This window comes from Macaca fascicularis, chromosome 5, assembly GCF_037993035.2.
Source record: "Macaca fascicularis isolate 582-1 chromosome 5, T2T-MFA8v1.1".
Taxonomy (NCBI): domain Eukaryota; kingdom Metazoa; phylum Chordata; class Mammalia; order Primates; family Cercopithecidae; genus Macaca; species Macaca fascicularis.
Genome location: NC_088379.1, coordinates 100,173,403 through 100,196,003, shown reverse-complemented (window position 1 = coordinate 100,196,003; position 22,601 = coordinate 100,173,403). Strand labels below are relative to the sequence as shown.

The 22,601-nt window shown below is 34.8% G+C and overlaps 1 protein-coding gene across 23 annotated transcripts in view; it reads right to left on the bottom strand.

The window, feature by feature from the left end:
- Positions 1 to 22,601, bottom strand: part of LOC102132539 (PDZ and LIM domain protein 5) — a 216,903-nt gene that overhangs the window by 80,181 nt on the left and 114,121 nt on the right. For 7 of the 23 annotated variants that reach the window (XM_074040164.1, XM_074040169.1, XM_015450661.3 and 4 more), the window contains exons 4-7: positions 18,889 to 18,931; positions 16,239 to 16,657; positions 6,394 to 6,566; positions 5,703 to 5,739 (exon numbers count right to left, since the gene is read on the bottom strand). In XM_074040164.1, the coding sequence (XP_073896265.1) occupies positions 5,703 to 5,739; positions 6,394 to 6,566; positions 16,239 to 16,657; positions 18,889 to 18,931 (672 nt within the window). Of the gene's footprint in view, positions 1 to 4,018; positions 5,159 to 5,702; positions 5,740 to 6,393; positions 6,567 to 7,141; positions 7,160 to 9,408; positions 9,424 to 12,916; positions 12,934 to 16,238; positions 16,658 to 18,888; positions 18,932 to 22,601 lie in introns of those variants that run through there. The other 16 variants (XM_065545244.1, XM_015450660.3, XM_065545246.1 and 13 more) reach the window with 7 other exon arrangements.

Genomic DNA, 22,601 nt, shown 5'->3' with positions numbered 1-22,601 from the left:
TTTGAAGCTTCTCATTTCATTGCTTCATTCACATATCTCTGATTATATTTGATTTCTAAATACATTTGCTGGCTCATTACTCTTAGGCTGCCTGTGATGAAGTCAACAAATAAACATCCTTAACTTGAGGCAAAAAAAATAAAGTAAATGCATGTTCCTTTTGACTTTCACATGCCTTTCAGTCTTCCCTTAACTGATCTTTTCTTTGAAGACTTCTAGATGCTGTGTTTGTGATCTGGGTTGAAGATTTAAGGAGAAAAGATAAGAAGTGGCCAAGATGAAGAAAGTGACGAGAAGATGAATAAAAGAGAACCTGTGCAACTGAGGTCTAAACTGGGGTCTACAAAAATATGATTCTTTTGCAGATCAGGTTCTCCAGAAAGCAGAGCTTAGCATGTAGGATGCTTATTAAGAAATGTCTCTAGGGTCAATAACTGTGAAGGGGAAAGGACAGAAAAGGAAGCAGGAATGGGCAGGAGAGGTGGAGTTGCCAAACAAAACTTAGGACAGCCTCAGCTGACTCCACAGCAGCTCTGGAGCTAGAACGGTCCCTTCAAGTTGGTCTTAATTGGGATGAAATAACCAGGTTTTTTACTTCCCTCTCTTCCCACTTATCAATCAGTTCACTGCATGTGGGCAGACCCACCAAGCCTAGGGTCTTGAAGAGGGACTGTCTGCAGCTGAGGTGATTTGTGAAGGGGCTGGCACATGAAGGCTGTTTGCCTACCACACTCCCATCAGCAGAGGTATCAAGTCCTCCACTGAAGTGATATCTGAGTGGGCAGCACAGTGTCTACCACAGATTCTAACTCCAGAGAAGTGGAAACTTGGGGGCAGAAAGTAATCAGTGAGTTACAAATCTCAGTCTAAAACTCAGAATTTATCACTTGCTGCTTCTTACTACTTCTAACCAAGAAAAAAAATACTATAATTCCTACTTTGGAAAGAATGTGCAAGGAAATATTTACTTGCTTTAAGGAATTTTCTGGAATGGGATAAACAAAAGGAAAGTGTCCAGCCAATTCTAGCCAAGATTTTACAGAGCAGCTAAATCCTCAAATTCATCACTATTATGAAGAGCATCATATGTCAAATTTAATACATCAAAGTGTTTTCGTATTTTCTGTATGGTTTTATGTATGCTCTGTAGGATATTCTGTTTGTGTTCCCTACATACATGTTATCAACATATATTTATGCCTCTCTTTTCTAGGTCTTCATTGGGTCTCAACAGGAAAAATATTAAATTGTTAATAATCAGGGCTGGCACCAACTAGGTGAGTGCACTGCAATTAGCCACCTGACAGGAACCCTCCCTGCTTCTTCATTTTCTAATTTTATTTGCAAGCAGTTAGATATGATATCATAATTTCCCATTTAAAACGTTATGGATAGGAATGGGAACATAAGTGCTTTGTCTATGTACAGGAGTTCTAGCACGCTTCCCTGCCTAGCCTGGACTCCAGTCACAATGACCTTTCTGTTCTGTGTTCTTGCATGCTCCTTTCCACACTTGTCTCCCCACCTTCCAGTCATCACACGGCTGACTCCTTTTTTCTCCCAGCTGCTGGCATTAAGGTTGTCTCTTCAGAGGTCCACATAATCTAAAGTAATCCTTCCCTGACTAAGCCATACTTATTTTATATTAACTTATTATCTTGGTAACACAATTACCTTAGCTCATCTTGCTTATACATTTATCTGTTATTCATTACTGTATCCCTAGTACATTGATTAGTGCCTGGCATTTACATATACAGCAATTATGCATTTGAAAGAATGAATGCTGGCAATGAGTAAATATTTATGATTTATATGATTTTTAAATACACATCAGAAACACAATAATTACAAAATTACATACCTGGAGGGAAAATCAATTCATTCTATATTTTTGAATAATTTTGAAAAAAAGAAAGAACTGCTACTCTGTGTCCTAACACCACAATTTGTATTAAATAAACTCTAAGATGTCTATATATCTGAGCCTTCCTAAAGGGCACAATGATGCATGAAAGAATGCTTTTGTTTCCACAAATACTATAATTTTTGAGGTAACAAAAATACATTGGACCATGTGTGAGACACTCAGTCTTGTGAATAAAACACTATAAGAAAAAAATGTTGAGGCCGGGTATGGTGGCTCACGTCTATAATCCCAGCACTTTGGGAGGCCGAGGCAGGCGGATAACTGGAGGTCAGAAGTTCGACACTAGCCTGGCCAACATGACGAAACCCTGTCTCTACTAAAAAATATATGAAAATTAGCTGGGCATGGAGGTGCATGCCTGTAATCCCAGCTACTCAGGAGGCTGAGGCAGAAGAATCACTCAAACCTGGGAGGTGAAGCTACAGTGAGCCAATATCGCGCCACTGCACTCCAGCCTGGGTGACAGAGCACAGCTCTGTCTTAAATTAAAAAAAAGAAAGAAAGAAAGAAAGAAAGAAAAAAATGTTGAAAACATTCTTAAGAGCAACTTCCCAATTTCACTTTAAAAACAGGCCTATAATGAAGAGTCTGTATAAGAGAGACAAACAAAAACAAGTCATAAATTAGGTCACCAGATTTACAATAATATTTTTGCAAGAAGCTTTTATAATTTTTGGCTAGTGTTTAAGCTAGGAATATAAGATGTCCCAGGAGATTCACTGAGCTCAGGAATTCATCTTCTGACAGGGTCAAATGGAATGTCCTTTATGATCCTGGCTGAATATTTGTCCTCATACTCAAGTATGGATCATTCCATTTATCTAAGTCTGTGCTTTCAATGAAATACTAAATACTTCATTTTTAATTAAGCAAGGTATTAAATTTTTATTTTAATTACATCTGTTTTAAGTTGTAACTCTATACAGGTTCTCTTGTCTGTATTAGGGAAAATTTTTCCCATTTACCTAAAGTTCTTTTGAGTTGTTCTTTCTGTCCACTCTGTAGTTATTCTAGAAATTGGATTATTGTGGAAAATACCACGTTTACTCAACCACACCATTTATTTTTATGAGGTTTTAATTCTATAGTTTCTCAAACATCATCTTTTGGGATCCTGGAAGAATTACTGGGTATAGGAAAGCCTGGTCTAAGAAAGTAGATTTTCTTACAGAGGCCAGAGACACAGTTATAACTGGGATTGATGTCAGCATCATAAAAACACAAGCAGGCAGGACATCTGTCTTAGTATCTGAAGAAGAACTAATATGACAAAAGAAAGATGTCTTATATATCATGAGGTATACTAGAAATGAGCATAGATAAATCCTAGAATTATTTTTAAAATGCATTTGGCAGGCCAAATTTTATCAATCACTATCTAAAATTAATGTTAGTTTCTCCAAGTTCTCAGGCAGTTGTACTAGACTATTATGTCACTAAAGTGAAAGAATACCTGGAAAAATAAAAATAGACCCTTGAATGCAGGCAAGGTCCTTCAGCAGTAGTTTCACACGAATAATAATTCTATATTGCACAACAGTCAACTGATCTTATGTTACTCACATAGGATACTACATATTGTAGTAATTCAGGGGGAAAAATCAAACATGATCCTTTACCACATTTTATTTATTTATTTATTTAGAGATAGAGTTTCGCTCTTGTTGCCCATACTGGAATGCAATGGTGCGATCTTGGCTCACCGCAACCTCTGCTAGTGAACCTCCCAGGTTCAAGCGATTTTCCTGCATCAGCCTCCCGAGTACCTGGGATTACAGACATGCGCCAACATGCCCAGCTAATCTTGTATTTTTAGTAGAGACAGGGTTTCTCTATGTTGGTCAGTCTGGTCTTGAACTCCCGACCTCAGGTGATTTGCCCGCCTCGGCCTCCCAAAATGCTGGGATTACAGGCGTGAGCCACTGCGCCTGGCCTGCCATGTTTTATACCCATATTTTAGTAACCTCACAAAGTTGAAAGTGTTTTCCAAATGAAATGTCAGAGAACTGTTTATTTTACCCAGTTATACTGTAACAACTCCTGGATGGCACTGTGTCTAGCCTCAAGGAAACAGAACCAGTACAAAGCTAAGTTAAAGGCAAGTTTATTACAATACTTTTCCAAACTTCAAAATGCATTTATTACTAAATGTAGCTCTAATATATAATACACTATATTACAAGGCAGAAAGCATTTCTGGTCATATATTTAGCTTCCATGTATTGCCCAAAACACAGCTTCCTAGGAATAGCAGCAGTGCACAGTAGTTTATATCACTAAGTAAAATATTTCTCTGATGTCTCATAATCATTCATATTATAATTTATGTTCTTCTGATTAAAAAAAGCAAAGCTATCTTTTCTATATCTTATTAGTTAATACCTAGAAATTGTCTATACTCTAAAAACATCCACTAGCTTAGAGATATTTCCTTTGATAGGAAATAGGATTTGAAAATCCAACCAAACCAAAGAATACTGTATTTCTCCATTGCACATGGGGTAAAATTCTCTTCTTTCCTTTTCCAGGAGCCAAATCTGGACCTCCTCCTCTTCATAGAGCCATCCTGAATAGTACCTACTTTAAAAGATACCTAAATCTACACTGCGTGCACTCTTCTTTAATAAAGTCTTCTCTGTTTATTCTTGCCTCCTTATATTTACTTATTTAGAATAATTTACAATCAACCTTGAATGTTACATAATAATAAACTTAAAAAGTAATCTTGGGAAATGTTAATAACATAAAGGAAGTATTTTCCAAATTAGACAAGGACATTATTTGCTCATTATCCTCTGCTTCAACCAACCAACCAAATTCAACTTATGAAAATAATTCATTTTCCAAGGTTACTACCCTAATAACAACAAAAACAGATACAAATCCACTGAACAGATCTAGTCCCTTAATATTCTTTCTTTCTTTCTTTCTTTTTTTGGTTTTACATTTGTGAGCTACCAGCTAGCATAAAACATGTTCATCTTCCTTTTCTCACAACAATAGGAAATTGTTAGAAAAGTATAGAAAAAGTTCTATTTTTTCGTAAGGCAAATTTAATACAGATTTTGCTATGAAGTTGAAAAAAAGTAAATGAAAAGGTATGTGCTGGCTGCTTGGGGGACAAGGCTCATAAATCACTGTACGTTAAGAGCACGTGCTGAAACTTCATGGTGCCAGTCACGTAATTTTGTGTATTTGGGACTAAAGACGTGAAGGGGTATCTTTTCCCTGTGGAAAAAAAAAAAAAAAAAAAAAAAAAGAGTGATAGAAGAGTCATAAGAAATAGAAGGAAAAAGGTTCTAAACTAATTCCATCATGCAGAAAACATGCCTTATAAAAGCTTAATTTCACATAGCTACTTTATTAAGTGGCAAAGATTTTAAGGGTAGAGCATTTTTAGAAATACAGAAATTAATCCATAGATCCCTCTTGGAAACATATATTTTTATGCTCAAAATAAAGTGACTGCAAGACAACACACAAGCACATTCACAGACATATGTATTGTTAGCAAAGCACCCCAAAATACACCCTTCTGCCCACTTCTTATTTCAATACTAAGGAAAACACGCCTTAAAACCCAGACAATACCCACTACTTTAAAAATCTGCAAGTTGTACATTTAGGTCACACAAAAGGCACCAAAGTTAAATGCTTAGCTTCTAGCTGCAAAGACGAAATGCCATACCATTACACTTGACAATCTGAAAAACCAAATTGAGACCATTCATGAAAGGAAAACATTCAATTGACAAAAAGATAGAGAACTTACTTTGCCTTCTTTGTATTATCAGCTTCAGATTCTTTCACTGAAATATAATAAGCAATATCCAAATATTAGTTTGTTTTGTTTAACTTCAAAATCACTTAAGCAATTACCTGCACCAATCAATATCAAATGTTCAACTTCCATGGAGCCACTAAAACGAATTCCACAGTAGCCTGTTGTTGGCTATAAACTATAGTTAGTACAACTACTATTACGTCTATACTTTTCATGGGCTGGTGATTTATTTATTTATTTATTTATGAGACAGAGCCCCTCCCTCCGTAGCTCAGTCTGGAGTACAGTGGCATGATCTCAGCTCACTGCAATCTCTGCCTCCCCGGTTCAAACGATTCTCCTACCTCAGGCTACCAAGTAGCTGGGATTACAGGTGTCTGCCACGATGCCTGGCTAATTTTTGTATTTTTAGTAGAGGCAGGGTTTCATCATGTTGGCTAGTCTGGTCTCAACTCATGACCTCATGATCCTCCTGCCTCGGCCTCCCAAAGTGCTGGGATTACAGGAATGAGCCACTGTGCCCGGCCTGGGGTCTTATTTATATTACCCATGTTATGCACAGCATAATTTAAAAGCAAACTGTCTCGGGGTTGTTTTCTAACAACTACCAATCAGTCTCAATGTTACTCTCTGTGGCAAAAAAACACTCATCCATTAGGACACCTAGAAGTTCACTTACAATGTTCAGTCCCAGTGATCTGGGCAAGGATTCGGAAAGAGCGAGACTGAGTTGTTCCAGTCCTTGGACGCCAGTCTTCAGTATCCTCAATCAGTCTCTTCTTGCTGGCATCACTGTGAGTGGGTATATGATAAAACTCTGTATTGCGCTCCACAATGTGTTTTCTTGGTGGGCTAGGGTTAAGGAGAAAAAAAAAAAAAATTTAATTGTAAAATTATATTAAAAGGATAAAATATCTTCTAGTAAATTATTTATAATTTATATGATTAATCTTCAATGTTCCTTTTATATAAACAGTTTGCTTTGCAAGTATATTCAGTCTCAATTTTTTAAAAGATCTATCTAAAATAGGCTGGGCATGGTGGCTCATGCCTGTAATCCCAGCACTTTGGGAGGCCAAGGTGGGCGGATCATGAGGTCAGGAGATTGAGACCATCCTGGCTTAACATAGTGAAACCCCATCTCTGCTAAAAGTACAAAAAATTAGTTGGGCATGGTGGCATGTGCCTGTAGTCCCAGCCACTGGGGAGGTTGAGGGAGGAGAATCGCTTGAACCTGGGAGGTGGAGGGTGCAGTGAGCCAAGATCGTGCCCCTGCACTCCACCCTGGGCAACAGAGCGAGACTCTGTCTCACAAAAAAAAAAACAAAAGAAAACAAAAAAAAACCTTTTAAATTATAAGTAAAAAACTGCACTTACAATGTTAATATAAAATAACGCTATTAGAATGTATTCAACAGAAAGATTACCGTTTAGGTGGGATTTTCCTTTTAATTGACAGAGGAAGGCAGCAGAAGAAAGATTTCCAACATGAAGAAAAAGGAAAGGAAAATGATAAGAAAAAAAGAAAACAACTAGAAAATGAAAGTCCATAGTAGTCAAAATCAAACTTCCTGAAATTATTTGTATTGTTCATTGTATGCCACATGAAACATAGATGTGGACTATATTCACAACGACCATTAATATCAATATGCTGGTAGAATGTACTGGCTTTCATGAAATTAAATGATCAAATCTTCACTAGGCCCAGGAGCCAAGTATGGTTTAGTAGAGGCTAAACTAGCAATTCCAAATACAATTTTGAAAAGAGTCCAAACTATTCCTTTCCACAGTTTTCTCATTCATATGTACAGGTATTCCCTATCCTAAAGATAGCTATGTGTGGGATCAGCACAGTGAAGAAGAAGTACGGCATATGAGCAACTACTGAAATAGGTATTAAAAGATCAGAATTTAAAGCTTGGCTCTAAGACTCTTTAGAAAGTCAGTCTCTTGAATATCACATACAAAGTAGTGTTCTGAGGATGTGTAAACTACAGAGTTCAAGAACTTTGAGTTTGCTATGAACATTCATTTTTATTTTAAAAGGGCATAAATACAAAGGAATTTGCAATGTGTATTTTAACACTGTATGATATACTGAGCATAATGAATAGTCTCCACTTCTCCCCCCTCAAAACAGGGCAAATGCAAATTTTTGGAGGCTATGAGTTTAATTTCAAGAGAAAAAGGAACATGAGTCTGGACTAGGAGACTACTGGCACAAGATCTGAGTACAGAAAGTGTTATAAATGTGGTCAGATGTGAGTGGCAACACCTGCTAGGTTCAACTCACCATGAGAAAACAATAGTGCTATCCGCAGGCCACATGACTGTTATCATTTTAATAGCTACATAACCAAAACTGTCTCAGCACACTGGAAAAGCTTTTCTCCAGTGAAGAACAGGATAGAATTACAGTTAGTAACACTGGCTTTAAAGTCAGATTCAGTGTGTGCTTTATGCAAGTCATTTCTCTAAGCTCAATTTCCTCATTTGAGAAATAAGACTTGCATCTTAAGGGGTTATTTAAGAACAAATAAGATAGATAATGTATGTAAGGTGCTTTCTGCAGTATATAACATGAGGTAATGATCATCATAATGTATTCTTTTATGATTACTAGAAAATCAACTGCAATACATGTTTAAGACTATGAATAATCTGCATATACAAAATAACAAATCAGTAATATTTATGCAAAAAATCATAAAAAATACTATAACTTGTGGTAATATGCTAATATCATATGATTCCACAAATAAAATATCTAAAAGACCTTCCACTAATATTGAACAAAACCTAGTTCTTTTAAAAATGAACAAAATGTTTTAAAATTAGGAAACAAGCATAGATTTCTTCATAAACACACTGCCTTTGGCAGACATAAAACAGACAACTCTTTATCTAATGCAAGTACTTGAAAAATTTTATATTCAGCTATTAAACTTATTATAGTTTTAAATTTCTCCACAAGTATTGAGTGTAGTTTGCTCTTAAATGATGTTAATTTCAAGTGTAAGACTATTTTATCCTCTATAAAAGGTTTGATCTCTAAAAACAAAACAATGGTGTCAAGCTAAGATACCACGAATAATAGAACGACACTACCTAAGTAGCATTTTTAGCTATGACACACTTGTAAAAAGTACACTACCCCTTAGATTCTTTGTGTTGTTTACCACACCTTAAGGTCTTATGCAAAATGATATGAAGTTTGTAAACATTTAGTGCTTTCTGGTTCTGAAACTCCAGAGTGTGATAACTATGATGAAAGAAAAGAAAAATTTCAATAATTTTATTTTAAAAAATACATTTGGTATAGAATGTAAAATTTACTCTCAGGGGCAAGTAATTTATTTCAAAATATGAACATTAAAAATAATAATAATAAACTAAAGGAAAGCCCAAACTACAGTTCTAACTCCGGTATACACTGTCCATAATACTCATCTATCTCAATGAAGGTTAACTTACTAAGTTTTTAGTTACAGAAGTGTGGGTGTTCTAAACATACCACTGATGCATACGAAATTCTCTAGCATAAAAAAAAAAAAAAGCTTCTTATGCTCCTTAACATTTTTGAAAATTCTTATGAGAAAATCCTAACAAAATTTGCTGGTAGTATTAAATTGAAAGCAAGAAGGAAAGTTACAGAGACAACTACAAACTGAATCATTGGTTAAGTACTTACACAGTGCCAGGGTTACTGAGGGAAGAATAATACACACAAAAAAGATGTGATAGAGAAGAGAAGACATTGATGTTCCCCGGAAGATGACCAACAGACAAAGAGGGGAAAAAAGAAGAAAAAGAAAATAAAATGAAATTCATAACACAATGATTTTCAGTGAAGATGTTACACAAACATCATGCTTCAAAATAATCATGTAAACATAGACAAAAAATGAACAAATGTTAGTAAAAATTCTACTACACTGTTATAATCAAGACAACACTTTTGTTCCCCCATCCCACAAAACACTGAAAACTATTTTACATATTAATGCTACTTCAAGTATCAAGTGACTGAAAGATCCACTATTTTTTTAATGCACAAGGTTTTATAAAAATCATTTAAACATGAATCCAAATTCTTATGTTCTTAACAAAGGACAGAAAACAATCAGATGTAAAATACAGAAACAGATCATTTTAGAATCACTTTTAAAATCAGAAAAGAGTAAGAGAAAAATCTTTCAGTCTCACATAATAGAAGTATATATTAATAGCAAGTGTAATTTCTCACATGAATTATCTTGAATCATATGTTATAGAAGAATAATTTGTTATTTGAATTTTTTCTTGTTTCTATGATGAAAAATGTAGGAAGCACAATGGATCACAAATAATGAGCTATCACTCAATTTTCTTACTCTCTCCTGTCCCTCATTAATACCACCCTCATTCACAAGCAAGTTCCAGTAACTTTAGAAGTGATTTGTGGGAATTCCATAGTTCTGCATTATCAGTGACACAATTATTGCCCAGAAGGCATGTCTGGTAAGACATGGTAAAGGAACTAAGTTAGTAACACCTGAAGCAGGAGAACCTCAAAACATAATTCATTCACATAGCCTATCTTTTCAGTACAGAATCATTAACAACACATTCATATTACAGTAGGGATAGAAAAGACTAAAGTATAAACTGTATAGTTTGCCAAATAACACACTGTAGCATTTTTCAATTCTGCAATGACGTTTAGTCAGAGTAAGTGACAATTCACTACAAACATAGTAAGAAAAACTGCCTACCAGTTTTAATGCTAAGGCTGGTCAGTGTTGCTATATTTCCACATATCAAAATCAGTTTCATAAACTCAAGAGAGGGTTGAGTTACACTGAGTGAGTGTGAGATGCAGGATAAAGTTGATCTCAATAGTTTGCTTGCATTTACTCTTCTGTAGCCACAATGCACAGTATTCTCTCCTCTGCCTTGTTATTTTAAGTAGCAGGGAAATAGGTTTGCAAAATAATCTCATCCTGAACAGAGTTGAGTTTTAGATGTATATTTAAACATTTTAAAGTTTAGGAAAAATGTTTTATATTAATGTGAAATTAAGTGGGGGTAACTGTTCAATGGTGTGGTGGAGGGGCAGCAAGTGCAGGGTTGACTGATTTCAACCTAAAGGTGACAATTTGAGTATGCCAAACAAATATTTTTACATATTTTAGAAAAAATGCCCAAATGGAACAGTCCAAAATACACAGCAGTGGCAAATGTGCTAACATGATAGTCAGGTGATCTGGTTTCTCATTCTGGCTGTGCTGCTCACTTTCCCCCATGCCCTGGGCAAACTGCAATCTACAGAAGCCTCATTTTCCTCAACAGTGAAATCAATGACAATTTCTCTGTGTTTCAGACTTCCTCTAAGGGTTGATGTTTAGCATATTTGAAGACACTTTGAAAACTACACAAATACAGGTTTACTGTTGGAAAAGATTACCCAACTGCTCAAAAAAAAAAGGGGGGGGGAGTATCTAACCCAATTGTAGTATATGTACATCAACTGATTCATATAGCTTCAATTCAATTCTATAATCATTAAGAATAAATACGAATCCAAAGTGACAGAAATAAGCCCAATCACAAGCAGGTGACATAGGGAAACACACATCAAAATTTGGCTTCAAAAGACCTAGGCTCAAATCTTAGCTCTATTACTTATAAGATGTGTGACTTGAGAAAAGTATGTAATCTCTTGGCATCAGAGTTTAGAGAACCAAATCACATAATGCATTTAGAAACACCTAGAACAATGCATAGTAATACCTAACAGATTAATGAATCTTAATCTTGAATTTAAAAAAATTCTATCTAACCTAAATGCTTGTTTTTCCAAATCCCATTCTCCCCCTTTACAAGTCAAACATTTTTACACTGGAATCTAGTAACTAGCCTAAATCTCCATCCAGAAGAATTAACTTTAAATGGACATAAAATAGAACAGGGTTTGGGGATGTTTACACTGGTATGCAATACTCCTATATATATAAAACGTAAAACTGTTCAATTAGTGAGACCATAGCCACACTGGAATGAAGTTGCTCTGATAATTCAGTAGTTGATTCTCTTGGATGTGTCCCAGGAGAGATACTTCGTATGTCCAATTCTACTTTATAGGATGATGGTAAAAAAAAAAAAAATTTAGTACACGTTCAGAATAACTATAAGTTAACTAGTAAAAATTATTTTAGGTTCTTATCTAATGTGATTTTTACCTATTTTTTGTTGTTGTTGTTGTTGAGACAGAGTCTCGCTTTGTCGCCCAGACTGGAGTGCAGTGGCCGGATCTCAGCTCACTGCAAGCTCCGCCTCCTGGGTTCACGCCATTCTCCTGCCTCAGCCTCCCGAGTAGCTGGGACTACAGACGTCCGCCACCTCGCCCAGCTAGGTTTTTGTATTTTTTAGTAGAGACGGGGTTTCACCGTGTTAGCCAGGATGGTCTCGATCTCCTGACCTTGTGATCTGCCCGTCTCGGCCTCCCAAAGTGCTGGGATTACAGGCTTGAGCCACTGCGCCCGGCCGATTTTTACCTATTTTTAAAGCTAGTAATCATCAGCCAGTGTAGTGTCAATACCAATGGAACACAAAAGTGAGGTTTGAAAGTTATACCATAGTGATTCCCAACATCTACACCAATAGTGACATTTAATCAGTTGGTATTTATCTCTCTTAACAAATTTCAAAAGTATGTGGACTTTCTACTATCCACTGACACACAACTGTACCTATAGAGGTCTGAACCCGTCAGCAACATTGAATTAAAAATCTCTAGAAAAATCATAAAAGTTCTTAAGAGACCTTACCATTGGCTTTTGACACTGATTTGGACATCAACTCAGTTTTACATGTTATTCACTAGTTGTATAAATGTTTATGCTTTCTCTTCTGTCTTTGTGTTCTACCAGTCTCGACTAATATAAATTACATTCTCCCAAGCACTGTTTCTTTTAAGCCAATACATAGCAAAACCCACACACATTTTATGACTTATGTTAAACACTACTATTTACTACTATAAAGCAATTCACCACAACATAGCAATACAAACCAAGCTTACTGAAAATACTAAATGTGGTTATTCTAAATTATGGCTCTTTTGCAAAATTTAACTTAATTTTGCAAAAATCAGGCATTCATGCTGTTTACTCATATATAAATCACCATATTTCCTCTCCAGTAATGTGGATACTAACTTTGTCACTTGTGTTTTCTGCAAAGAGAAAAGTATTTTAAAATATTACTACACTATCATTATTTTTTTAATCTTCCAAGGCCAGGTTCTTCAAAATACCACACAGGAGCTGTTAGAAGAAATTTCAGTCCAACAAAATTAAAATTATTATAACAGACTAAAAGACTTACCTCTTGAAAGCAGCGGCACATTATAATGCAAGGATATATGGAAAAGGAAAACGTAAATCACTTAAACTACTTGATGCAAAACAGCAATCCTTCCAGTTTGAAATATAAAGTCCCACTTTGCTCTTAGTAGAGTAAGGAGAGTAGTAAAGAAAGCAGCCAGTCATGACCAATAATTTGTACATATAGAAGAAAGGTTTAAAGTTTCTTAACATGCCTTAATCCTTACTCATAGGAAGAAACAGGAATGCTTACATACTATTAATTTAAAATATTCTAAAAATATCAACATTATGTACAGATTTCATGCTATTAGGATGAACATCTAATTATTTCTTAGTAATGATGCTTCATTAATACGCATCTGTTTATGTCTTATGTTTATCAATGTTATACAAATCTGTGTGGAATAGCTATCAAATTAGCTTAAAAACTAAAAACTGATAGTCCTCCTGGTGCTTTGAGGAAAAAGACAACCTAAGCATTTAACTTTACATCCTTCTGAACTCTTACCATTTTTGGTCATTGGTATGTATTTTTTTTTTAATTAAAAAGTAACTAATATTAAGTAACAACTCTCGACTTTAAAAGAGTTTTGTTGTAGGTATTTTGCAACATTATAAAAATCTGGGAAATATAATAGTAACAAGTTTGACACTGACTCCAGAAAAAGTTTCACAACTTATGCAAAAAATGCATCCATTAACAGCACAGAACACCCACTCTTCAAAATGACACATCACTGACTAGTAAAGCATGTAATTTATTTTTATTTCTACAATCTAAATATTGTGAGAGAAAGGGCACTACCAATGAATGTGTCTCAGAGTTTCACAGACAACACACTTTAGTTTCAGAGTAATCAAGTTTTTATTGTCCTAACATCTAGACATTTTAAAATCAAGCTATTTTTAAATATATGCAGTTTGCAAATGCAAAGCAGTAACTTGCCTGAAAATGATGCAAAATATGTAGTAATCTCTTTTCTCCTGAATTTTGCACAGTGCTGGACAGCAGGCATGTGCTTAATAAACATGGTCAATTGATTAAGAAGCCATCATAAAGGCTCTATAATACTGCCTAGTTTCAGTTTAAAAATAATAAGCTTTAAATCATTTCAAGTTTTATCACCAAAGCCGTGCTTACAAAACACAAAACTTAAGCTTGGTATTTTCAGATGTTTTAAAAGCAGTACTTTTCCATAACCTCAGTTTGCTTTTAACTCTACAACTTTCCATTAAGAAGAGTTTTTTATGAGATTTCAAGAAGTGCTAGTAGAAAAGATTTTAGTTAAGACACTTCCTTCAATGGATGTTTTTCTACTGAACTTGGAATTTAATAAACGTAATAAACTTCTGTTTTAGTCTTCTGTGTGGTTTGCATTTAACAGACAGCATCTTTCTTTGCAGGGTATCTACCCTGATTACTCGAAAATATATTGTCTTAAACATACTTAAAAAAAAAAAAATTACACCTGAACACTCCGTACTGTTTCTCTTCCTCACATGAAAGAAAAAATAACATTCTGTTTTGAAGGATACTAGTTTTCCTCTCTCTTTCTCTCTCTAAATATATATATATTTAAATATATATAAGTATATATTTAAATCTCTCTCTCTATATATATATATAGAGAGAGAGAGAGAGGACTATATATATATATATATACAGAGAGAGAGAGAGAGAGAGAGAGAGAGAGAGAGGACTTTAGAAAGCCACCCACAACCTCGAGACCGTATGTACAGCCCAGGAGCTGTTCTTCCAGAGCTCCTGCTCTCCCTTCTCTCAGCAGCAGCCTGGAGTTTTGCCACCTTCTCTTTCAAAGCCCCAAAGTTGCCATGGCAGCAGTGCTACAGAAAGCACAGCCTCTTCATTACAGGAATTAACATTTGGAAGGGATTATCTCAGAGAATGGACCTATCCACACAATTATTTTAATTATATTTTCCTGGGAACTGGCATTGGTAAAAATCATCAGGCCTGTAGACTATTTTCCTTTGTTTTCCTTTTAAGGTACATTTTTGTCACAATAAATCTGATCAAAATGATTTTAAATAAATGACTGCCTTAGAGTATCACCCCTGAATTCCAAAAGGAACAGAAAGACCATCATTATTTTCTCTCTTTCCTTCTTTAGTTTTTACTTTGCAAGTAGGATTATATTATAGAAAAGAATTATTTTTTAAAAAGATACTGTACATGACCTCTCATGGCCAACTTAAATCCTTGCTCCTCAACATAAATTCCTATCTGATAACATTACATTTGAACTGGAAGTGTTAAAAAAATAAATAAACAAATAATTAAAGGTTGCTGAAAGAGAGACGTGTGATCTTATAACTATGTGTAGTTCAAATAAGTTAATAACTTCAACCAATTTTTTAAATAAATACATACCCCCGAAAGGGAAAAACAATATGAAACAGATTTTCAAAATGTTCTGCTAACATTATATATTTAGTGTCCAATAGTTTAAATTTACTCATTTTAAAAAACCTTTACAATGAATATAATTTTTATATTCATTGTATTTTTATAATTTTATAATTTGCTTCTAATGCTTTCTAAGCATGCCTTGTTTCATTACTGTCTGCTTTTAAAGAATAAATTCTAACTTAAACTTATCTGAAAACAATGTTGTTAGCTCTCTGCTCTAAGCTAATGCTTCATATATAGACATGAGTCAAAAGTAGACTGGTTTTCCTAAGATCACTTTCTAGAAAAAAAATCACTTACAAATTCATGATTTACCCTCTCCTTAGGATGAGCTGCATAAGGTGACAACAACTGTAATCACTGTTTGAACTTTTGGTGGCCTGTTTAAAAGGATGAAAAAATTGAGGAAGAAAGATTCAAGATTTGCCTTGCATTATAACTGCCAGCTGCTCAATGCTGTGTCAGGACTTGCAGAAAATGAGTTACAGAGATGTTACATGGTTCAGAACATGTCAAAATGCACAAGTAGGTTTTGAATAAGTGATAATTGCTTTGCAGAAAGTACCCTATGTATATAAAAGCCATATGTTAATGAGGCAAATAACACTTCATCTCCCTTCAAAGAAAGCTGGTTTTGGGGGAGGGGAATGTAGATTATTTCCTGGAAATTACCTGAAAGAAGAGTTCTGGTAAGAGCAGAAAGCACCCTTAGCCACCTACCCATTTTGCTGTTTACTGTCACCCTGGGATCCTCTTCTCTGTCCCTCTGCTAGCTCCTGAGAAGTCTCGGAACACACGCTGGTGACTGTGGGCTGCCGTGGGACATTAACTGCAGTTTTACCAGCGCTCAGTGCAGATGGAGACTGGTCAGCACTAAGATTGGCATTAGCATGCAGTCCAGATGCAGCAAACAGGGGAGGAGTGACGGCAGCCACGGGTGAAGGGGAAGCATGTGATGAAGTGGTCGCATGGGCTGGGGTGAAGGCAGACGATGGTGATGGGATGGATGTGACTTTTGGTGAAGACACAGAACCAAAAGGCCGTGGTGCCTTATTGTAGGCCATGTTGTTTGTGGAAGTGACTTTGGACACAGCAGGAGATGTAATGGGCACAGGTTTAACTACTTCTTTAGGTTCTCCCTATGTAAAACAAAAATAAACATACACAAAACCACACCAAACACATGCAAAATATATTTCACTAAAAAGAACACAGAGCTGATTTTTTAAAAGACAAACACAATCAGGTTAGCAGCTCAAACATCACATTTCCAAATAAAAACAATGGGCTGATAAAGCACAGCATGCATGCTAACTAGTCCCAACATGCATAACACAGATGCACACACTAAGTATAATTTTTAAAAATAAAAATGAAAGTAGTTTCAAAATATTTCGGAAATACAGCAGGAAAACTATCAGAAAGCATAAAGCCCATCATCAGTTTCAACCTAGGTATACTCCAAAGAAAAAAATTTTAAATACCCTACGATAAAAAAAGCATTGCTAACTGAGGTGGTTTTTTATTTTAAAATATCCAAAGCCCATCTTTCCATCTTTCAAAGCCCATAGTTCCATTTTTCAAACATGTTTAATTTCTCTCCAGAGTGGAATTATTTGTTTCATGCAGGAGAATCAGCACATTTATAACTCTTTAAGTTAAAAAACAAAACGAACAAAAACAAAACAAAACAAAAGAAACAACAGGGAATAAGTTTCACCTAACTCAGTAATGTGCAAGCTCTAATTAATAATCTTAAAGAATGTGAAAAAAAAACTTTAAAAAGCAAGCAAATAAACAAAACAAAATCATTTCTTTCCTGTAATCCACCTCCGTTTCTCTCTCTGAATGTTTTAAGATACAATTCAGAGATAGAATAAAATTCTTTTCCTTTTCCAAAATAAATATCTAATAGTTACATGAAGAAAAAAAAAATCTTCAAGATTTCCTCATTGTCAGCAGCCAAAGAAAAAACAACTAGTAAGAAAGGTCAGCTCCTCCTAAAATTACCAGAATTTGTATTTGCAAATCCTTATTCTAAAACATATTTAAAGTTAAAATCAGACTAAGCTTCTACAACATTCAAGAATAAATCCCAGGAGCGGGGATAACTCCAAGGTAGAGCATTAGACTTCGGATCAAGAATAAATCCCTACTCTACCCTACCATATCAAAAGAAAATCAATCAAATTTTTGAAAAATCACAGAATGGTGGTTCTCTGTTTAATTTTAAGAAAAAAGGTAATCTCAATTCATCCTTTTTTTTTGAGATGGAGTCTTGCTCTGTCGCTGAGGCTGGAGTACAGTGGTGAGATCTCAGCTCACTGCAATTTCCACCTTCCAGGTTCAAGCGATTCTCCCACCTCAGCCTCCTGGCTAGCTGGGACTACAGGTGCGTGCCACCATGCCCGGCTAATTTTTTCATATTTTTAGTAGAGACGGGGTTTCACTGTGTTAGCCAGGCTGGTCTCAAACTCCTGACCTCGTGATCCGCCCGCCTCGGCCTCCCAAAGTGCTGGGATTACGGGCGTGAGCCACCGTGCGCAGCCTCAATTCATCTTACAGAAAGAAGAAAACTAATTGAGAAGAATAAGTAGCTTAGTGCCCACACGAATCAATACAGGTTGAGTATCCCTTGTGTAGACAGCTTGGGACCAGAAGCATTCAGATTTCAGATATTCTCAGATTTTTGAATCTTTGTAGAATGCAGGAGCATCCCTAATCCAAGAATCCAAAATCTGAAATGCTCCAATGGTCATGTGAGCATGTCAGTACACAGAAAGTTTGGGATTTTGGAGCATTTTGGATTTTCTAATTAGGGATGCTCAATCTGTATAATGAGTAGTTCAATAAATGGGCACAAACAAAATTAGGGAGAAAGCACCCAGAAGCATAAAACAGATATATATGAATAGTAGTTTGAAATTATTTTGAAGACATATATGCAAGAAAATGGATACTTGCCAATAACCTAAGAATACTCTGAAATGTAATTAAGCACTTATTAATAAAATGTTATTAAAGACTTATTGTGATAATAATTTTCAGTAACCACTTATTTATTCTCTTTAGAAAATATATGGATATTGATAAAGATGGGCACATCAAAATGAACAGAAATGTAGGAAATCTGACATAAGTTATTGTAATATATGGCTTTGGAAATAATGTTTTATAACATGTATAATTACAAATGGTATGTGCTGATCTCCATTTTCCTCCTCATCCCTGAAGGAAAAGAACTACAAGGAAAATTGCACTGAGACTATAAATTAAATGAATGTCAGTATGGTCTGAGACAGAAATGGGAATTACAGTAGCTCAGCAAGGACAATCAAATGATACCCTGGATGCTAGCTTAGAAACATACCTTTTGAACAGGAACCGGCTCAGGCTTGGGTGTAGCAGATGCTCTGGGGAAAAAAGAAAGAAAAAGAAAAAAAAAATGAATTTTTATAAACTTGCAGACTTCTTAATGGAATTTTTACTATTATAAGCCTTAATATACTGAATCATTGGAATTTATAGTTTCATAATTCATAGTTTTTACTATTCACAATCTTCCAATTTGTTCGTGTAAATCAAATGCTGCAAGATTCAACATTTTACACACTAGGTATTCAATAGCAGTCTCTGGTTCTCTACGCATTCAACTGAGGAATGACAAACATCAATCCTGTTTGTGAGTGCACCCATGTTTAATCGTTAAGGCTATCCCCCATCTAAAAGGGTAAAGTATAATAAACATGACCTTCTGATCTTTGAGTGGCTCCTCAACCATCTAATCTGACTCCTATCTCCAATAGTATCTGTCTTTTCTCCTAACATCCATGAACAACATCCACAGGATATTGGGTCTCTGTGAAGATGCTGAATACATTCTGGTTGAATTGGGTCAATGAATGAATATTTATTCTGTATTCCTATTCTTAAGTGTTTATGCAAGTTAATACATTTATTTTGCTAAAAGTAAACTGTAAGTTCTTCTACTAGGCTATAATTTCAGTAAAGGCAATGACCATGTCCCATCTGTATATGTATCAGCATAGAGTCTGGAATGTAATAGGTCATCAGTGATGAGTATGTAAAAGAGAGAGTGAAGAAAAAGACAAAAATTTATGTATATATTTCCAAATTCAAATTAATTTTTATTTTAAATATATGCTTTTGTATTATGTTATTATTGTGCCTTTGGTTAGCATGGGCTCAACAGTAACAATAATTAATTTGGAGAAATTATCTCTTATAATCTTAACTATACCCAAGTAAAAGCTATCGTTATCCTAATTTTTCAGAGAAGAAACCTCAAAAGAAGTGTAGGTAAATTACTTAAGATGGAGCTGAGGTCCACAATTGTTAAATATAACAATATACTGGTTGTATTCAAGGACAGGAACTAAATGACTGGGAAAGCCTCTAACGTTTTAAAGCCTATTTACTTAGTGTTAAGGTATATGTTACGTTTAATATGCCAGTAGCAATTTGATTCCTTTCATACCACACCAGCTGGAAGATAACACATCAAGCACAGAATTCAAGAAATAGAAGCATAGCAGGTAAATACTAAGTGATGATAATTTTAAGCTATAAACCATGAGCTTGTTTTACTTTAAAGACAACAGATCACAAACAGAATACACTAGCACAGGATATTCGGTTTCTATGAGCATCACCTAATAATGAACTCTGATCAACATTTTTAGCAACTGAATTTTCCAAAAACAGTTAATTTGGTTAGCTATGGCAAGCACTGAGAATTGGCTAACCTAATGAGAGGTAGTAATGGATGTTAATATTCAGTTACTGCAATACAGATTACACTCTGTGAAGTTGCCTAACCTTCCATGTGTACTATTTAATAGACAATTTCTCTTTTAGCTTGTAGGGTTATTATAAGGAGCAAAGGAAACAAGTTCAAGTAAAGAACAGTGGAATCCTCCTTTCACAGTGAAATTTCATAGTAAGACAAGGATCTACTCATTAAAACCACCAAGACATTACAGAAAGTGTGCCAATAGGGATGATGGTATCCATTTTCCATCTGCACCCCAAGGTGCAAGGGGTGCTTCTTGTAAAATAAAAGCAATTTGTAAAAACAGGACATGATGTTTAACAGTCATTGGGCTACTAAACTTAGATAAAATGAATATATTCTATGTTTCTAAAAACAAACCCCTTAGTTTTTTATAGGTGTCAGGCTAATTTAGAGTGTTAGCAATAACAAAAGCATTAGAATGATTAGTTTTCATTAATTTTGGAGTCTAACCTTTTATTTTGTTGAGAAATCATAAAATGAGTCCCAATATATTTTACTAACTGAAAGCTCTATAAAAATACTACTGGAAATTTTCAATTCACACATAAAAATCTAAATCTAAAATTTGAATGTTTATCCTGCTTGCCTTCTGATAAAGTCTCAGAAGTGCAATGACATGAACTAAGACAAGCAAGCAGGGAAAGAGGGGCAACATGCCTTCAAAATCCCTAGGTTGAGTCCATTACACATTAAAATCGCAAACACCTTTTTGCAGAGAAAAAAAAAATGGACTGGCTTATAATTAAATGTCAGATAAAATAACTGACATTAGATGCAATAAAAATTGGTTCTTCTAGTTTAACCACCAAATGAGTCAAAAATCATTTGAAACTTAAAAAAGAAGGTTCCTTAGAGTTACTTTATTATATGCTAATCAGGGGGTTGTCTGACTTCTGTTTGAATATTTATAGAAGCTCATAATTTTGGCCACATAAATTTTGAAACTTCTGCTTAAATGGTCTTCATCTTAGTGTGCTATTTGCTTACTGAAGTAAACAGAAGAAATCAAATTATCCACATTACATTAAAAAAACTGGGAAAAACATTTATAACACACAGTATATGTATATAAAATCTAGGCCAGGTGTGGTGGCTCACGTCTGCAATCCCAGCACTTTGGGAGGCTGAGGCAGGTGGATCACCTGAGGTCAAGTGTTCAAGAAAAGCCTGGCCAACATGGCAAAACCCTATCTCTACTAAAAATACAAAAATTAGCCAGGCATGGGGGCAGGCGCTTGTAATCCCAACTACTCAGGAGGCTGAGGCAGGAAAATCGCTTGAACCTGGGAGGTGGAAGTTGCAGTGAGCCGAGATGGTGCCACTGCACTCCAGCCTGGGTGACAAGAGTGAAGCTCCATTTCAAAAAAAAAAAAAAAATCTATAACGTGTACTAGTTACACTTTAAAAGATCAGTAAGCTACAAAAATCTTATATTTAATTACATATTCTTATGAGACTACGACTACTGTGGTTCAGGTAATTTAGCATACATAACAAATGAAATCTATAAAACAGATGAATAACAAAGACACTAGTTTTAAAAAGCAATTGTTACTAACTCTCAAGAAACAAAATATAAAAATATACCACCTTTTCCTTAACAACTGTGTACAGATTTTGTTAATGTTAATACACAATGCTTGTGAATACTTCTAAATGTATTCTTCTTCCAGTATTGGGGAAGAACTATATATTAATACAGCTCTTTTGGAAAATGGTATTTGTTGGTTAAAAGCCCTGAAAAAAGATCATGTCCTTTGACACAATAACTTCTGGGAATCTATTAGAAGGAAATAATCTGAAATATGAAAAATACAATGTATAAAGGTATTCATTTGCCACAGTATAATTTATAATAGTGCAAAATTAGAAACACCTATTAAATATACAGCAAAGAGGAAATGATTAATTTTAATATAATACGCTGAAACATTATGCAATAATTAAAATAATTCTTAGAATTCTGCCTTGAATGAGAAAATGCTTACTTTATGATATCAAGTAAAAAAATATATAAAATGACATATATACATAATTGGTAAATGGAAAAAAAACGGATGGAAACACACGAACATTTAGGAGAGGTTCTCTCTGAAAAGCTATTTTTTTCTCTTTCGTGTGTGTTTTCCATATTTTATATAAAACAATGTATGTGTACTATATTTATAATACAAAAGAGTATTTCTCAAAGTATATTTCATGGAAAAGTACTTTCCAAAAACGTAAAAGATTCTGTTATCAAACATATCTGGAAAATATGGAATTAA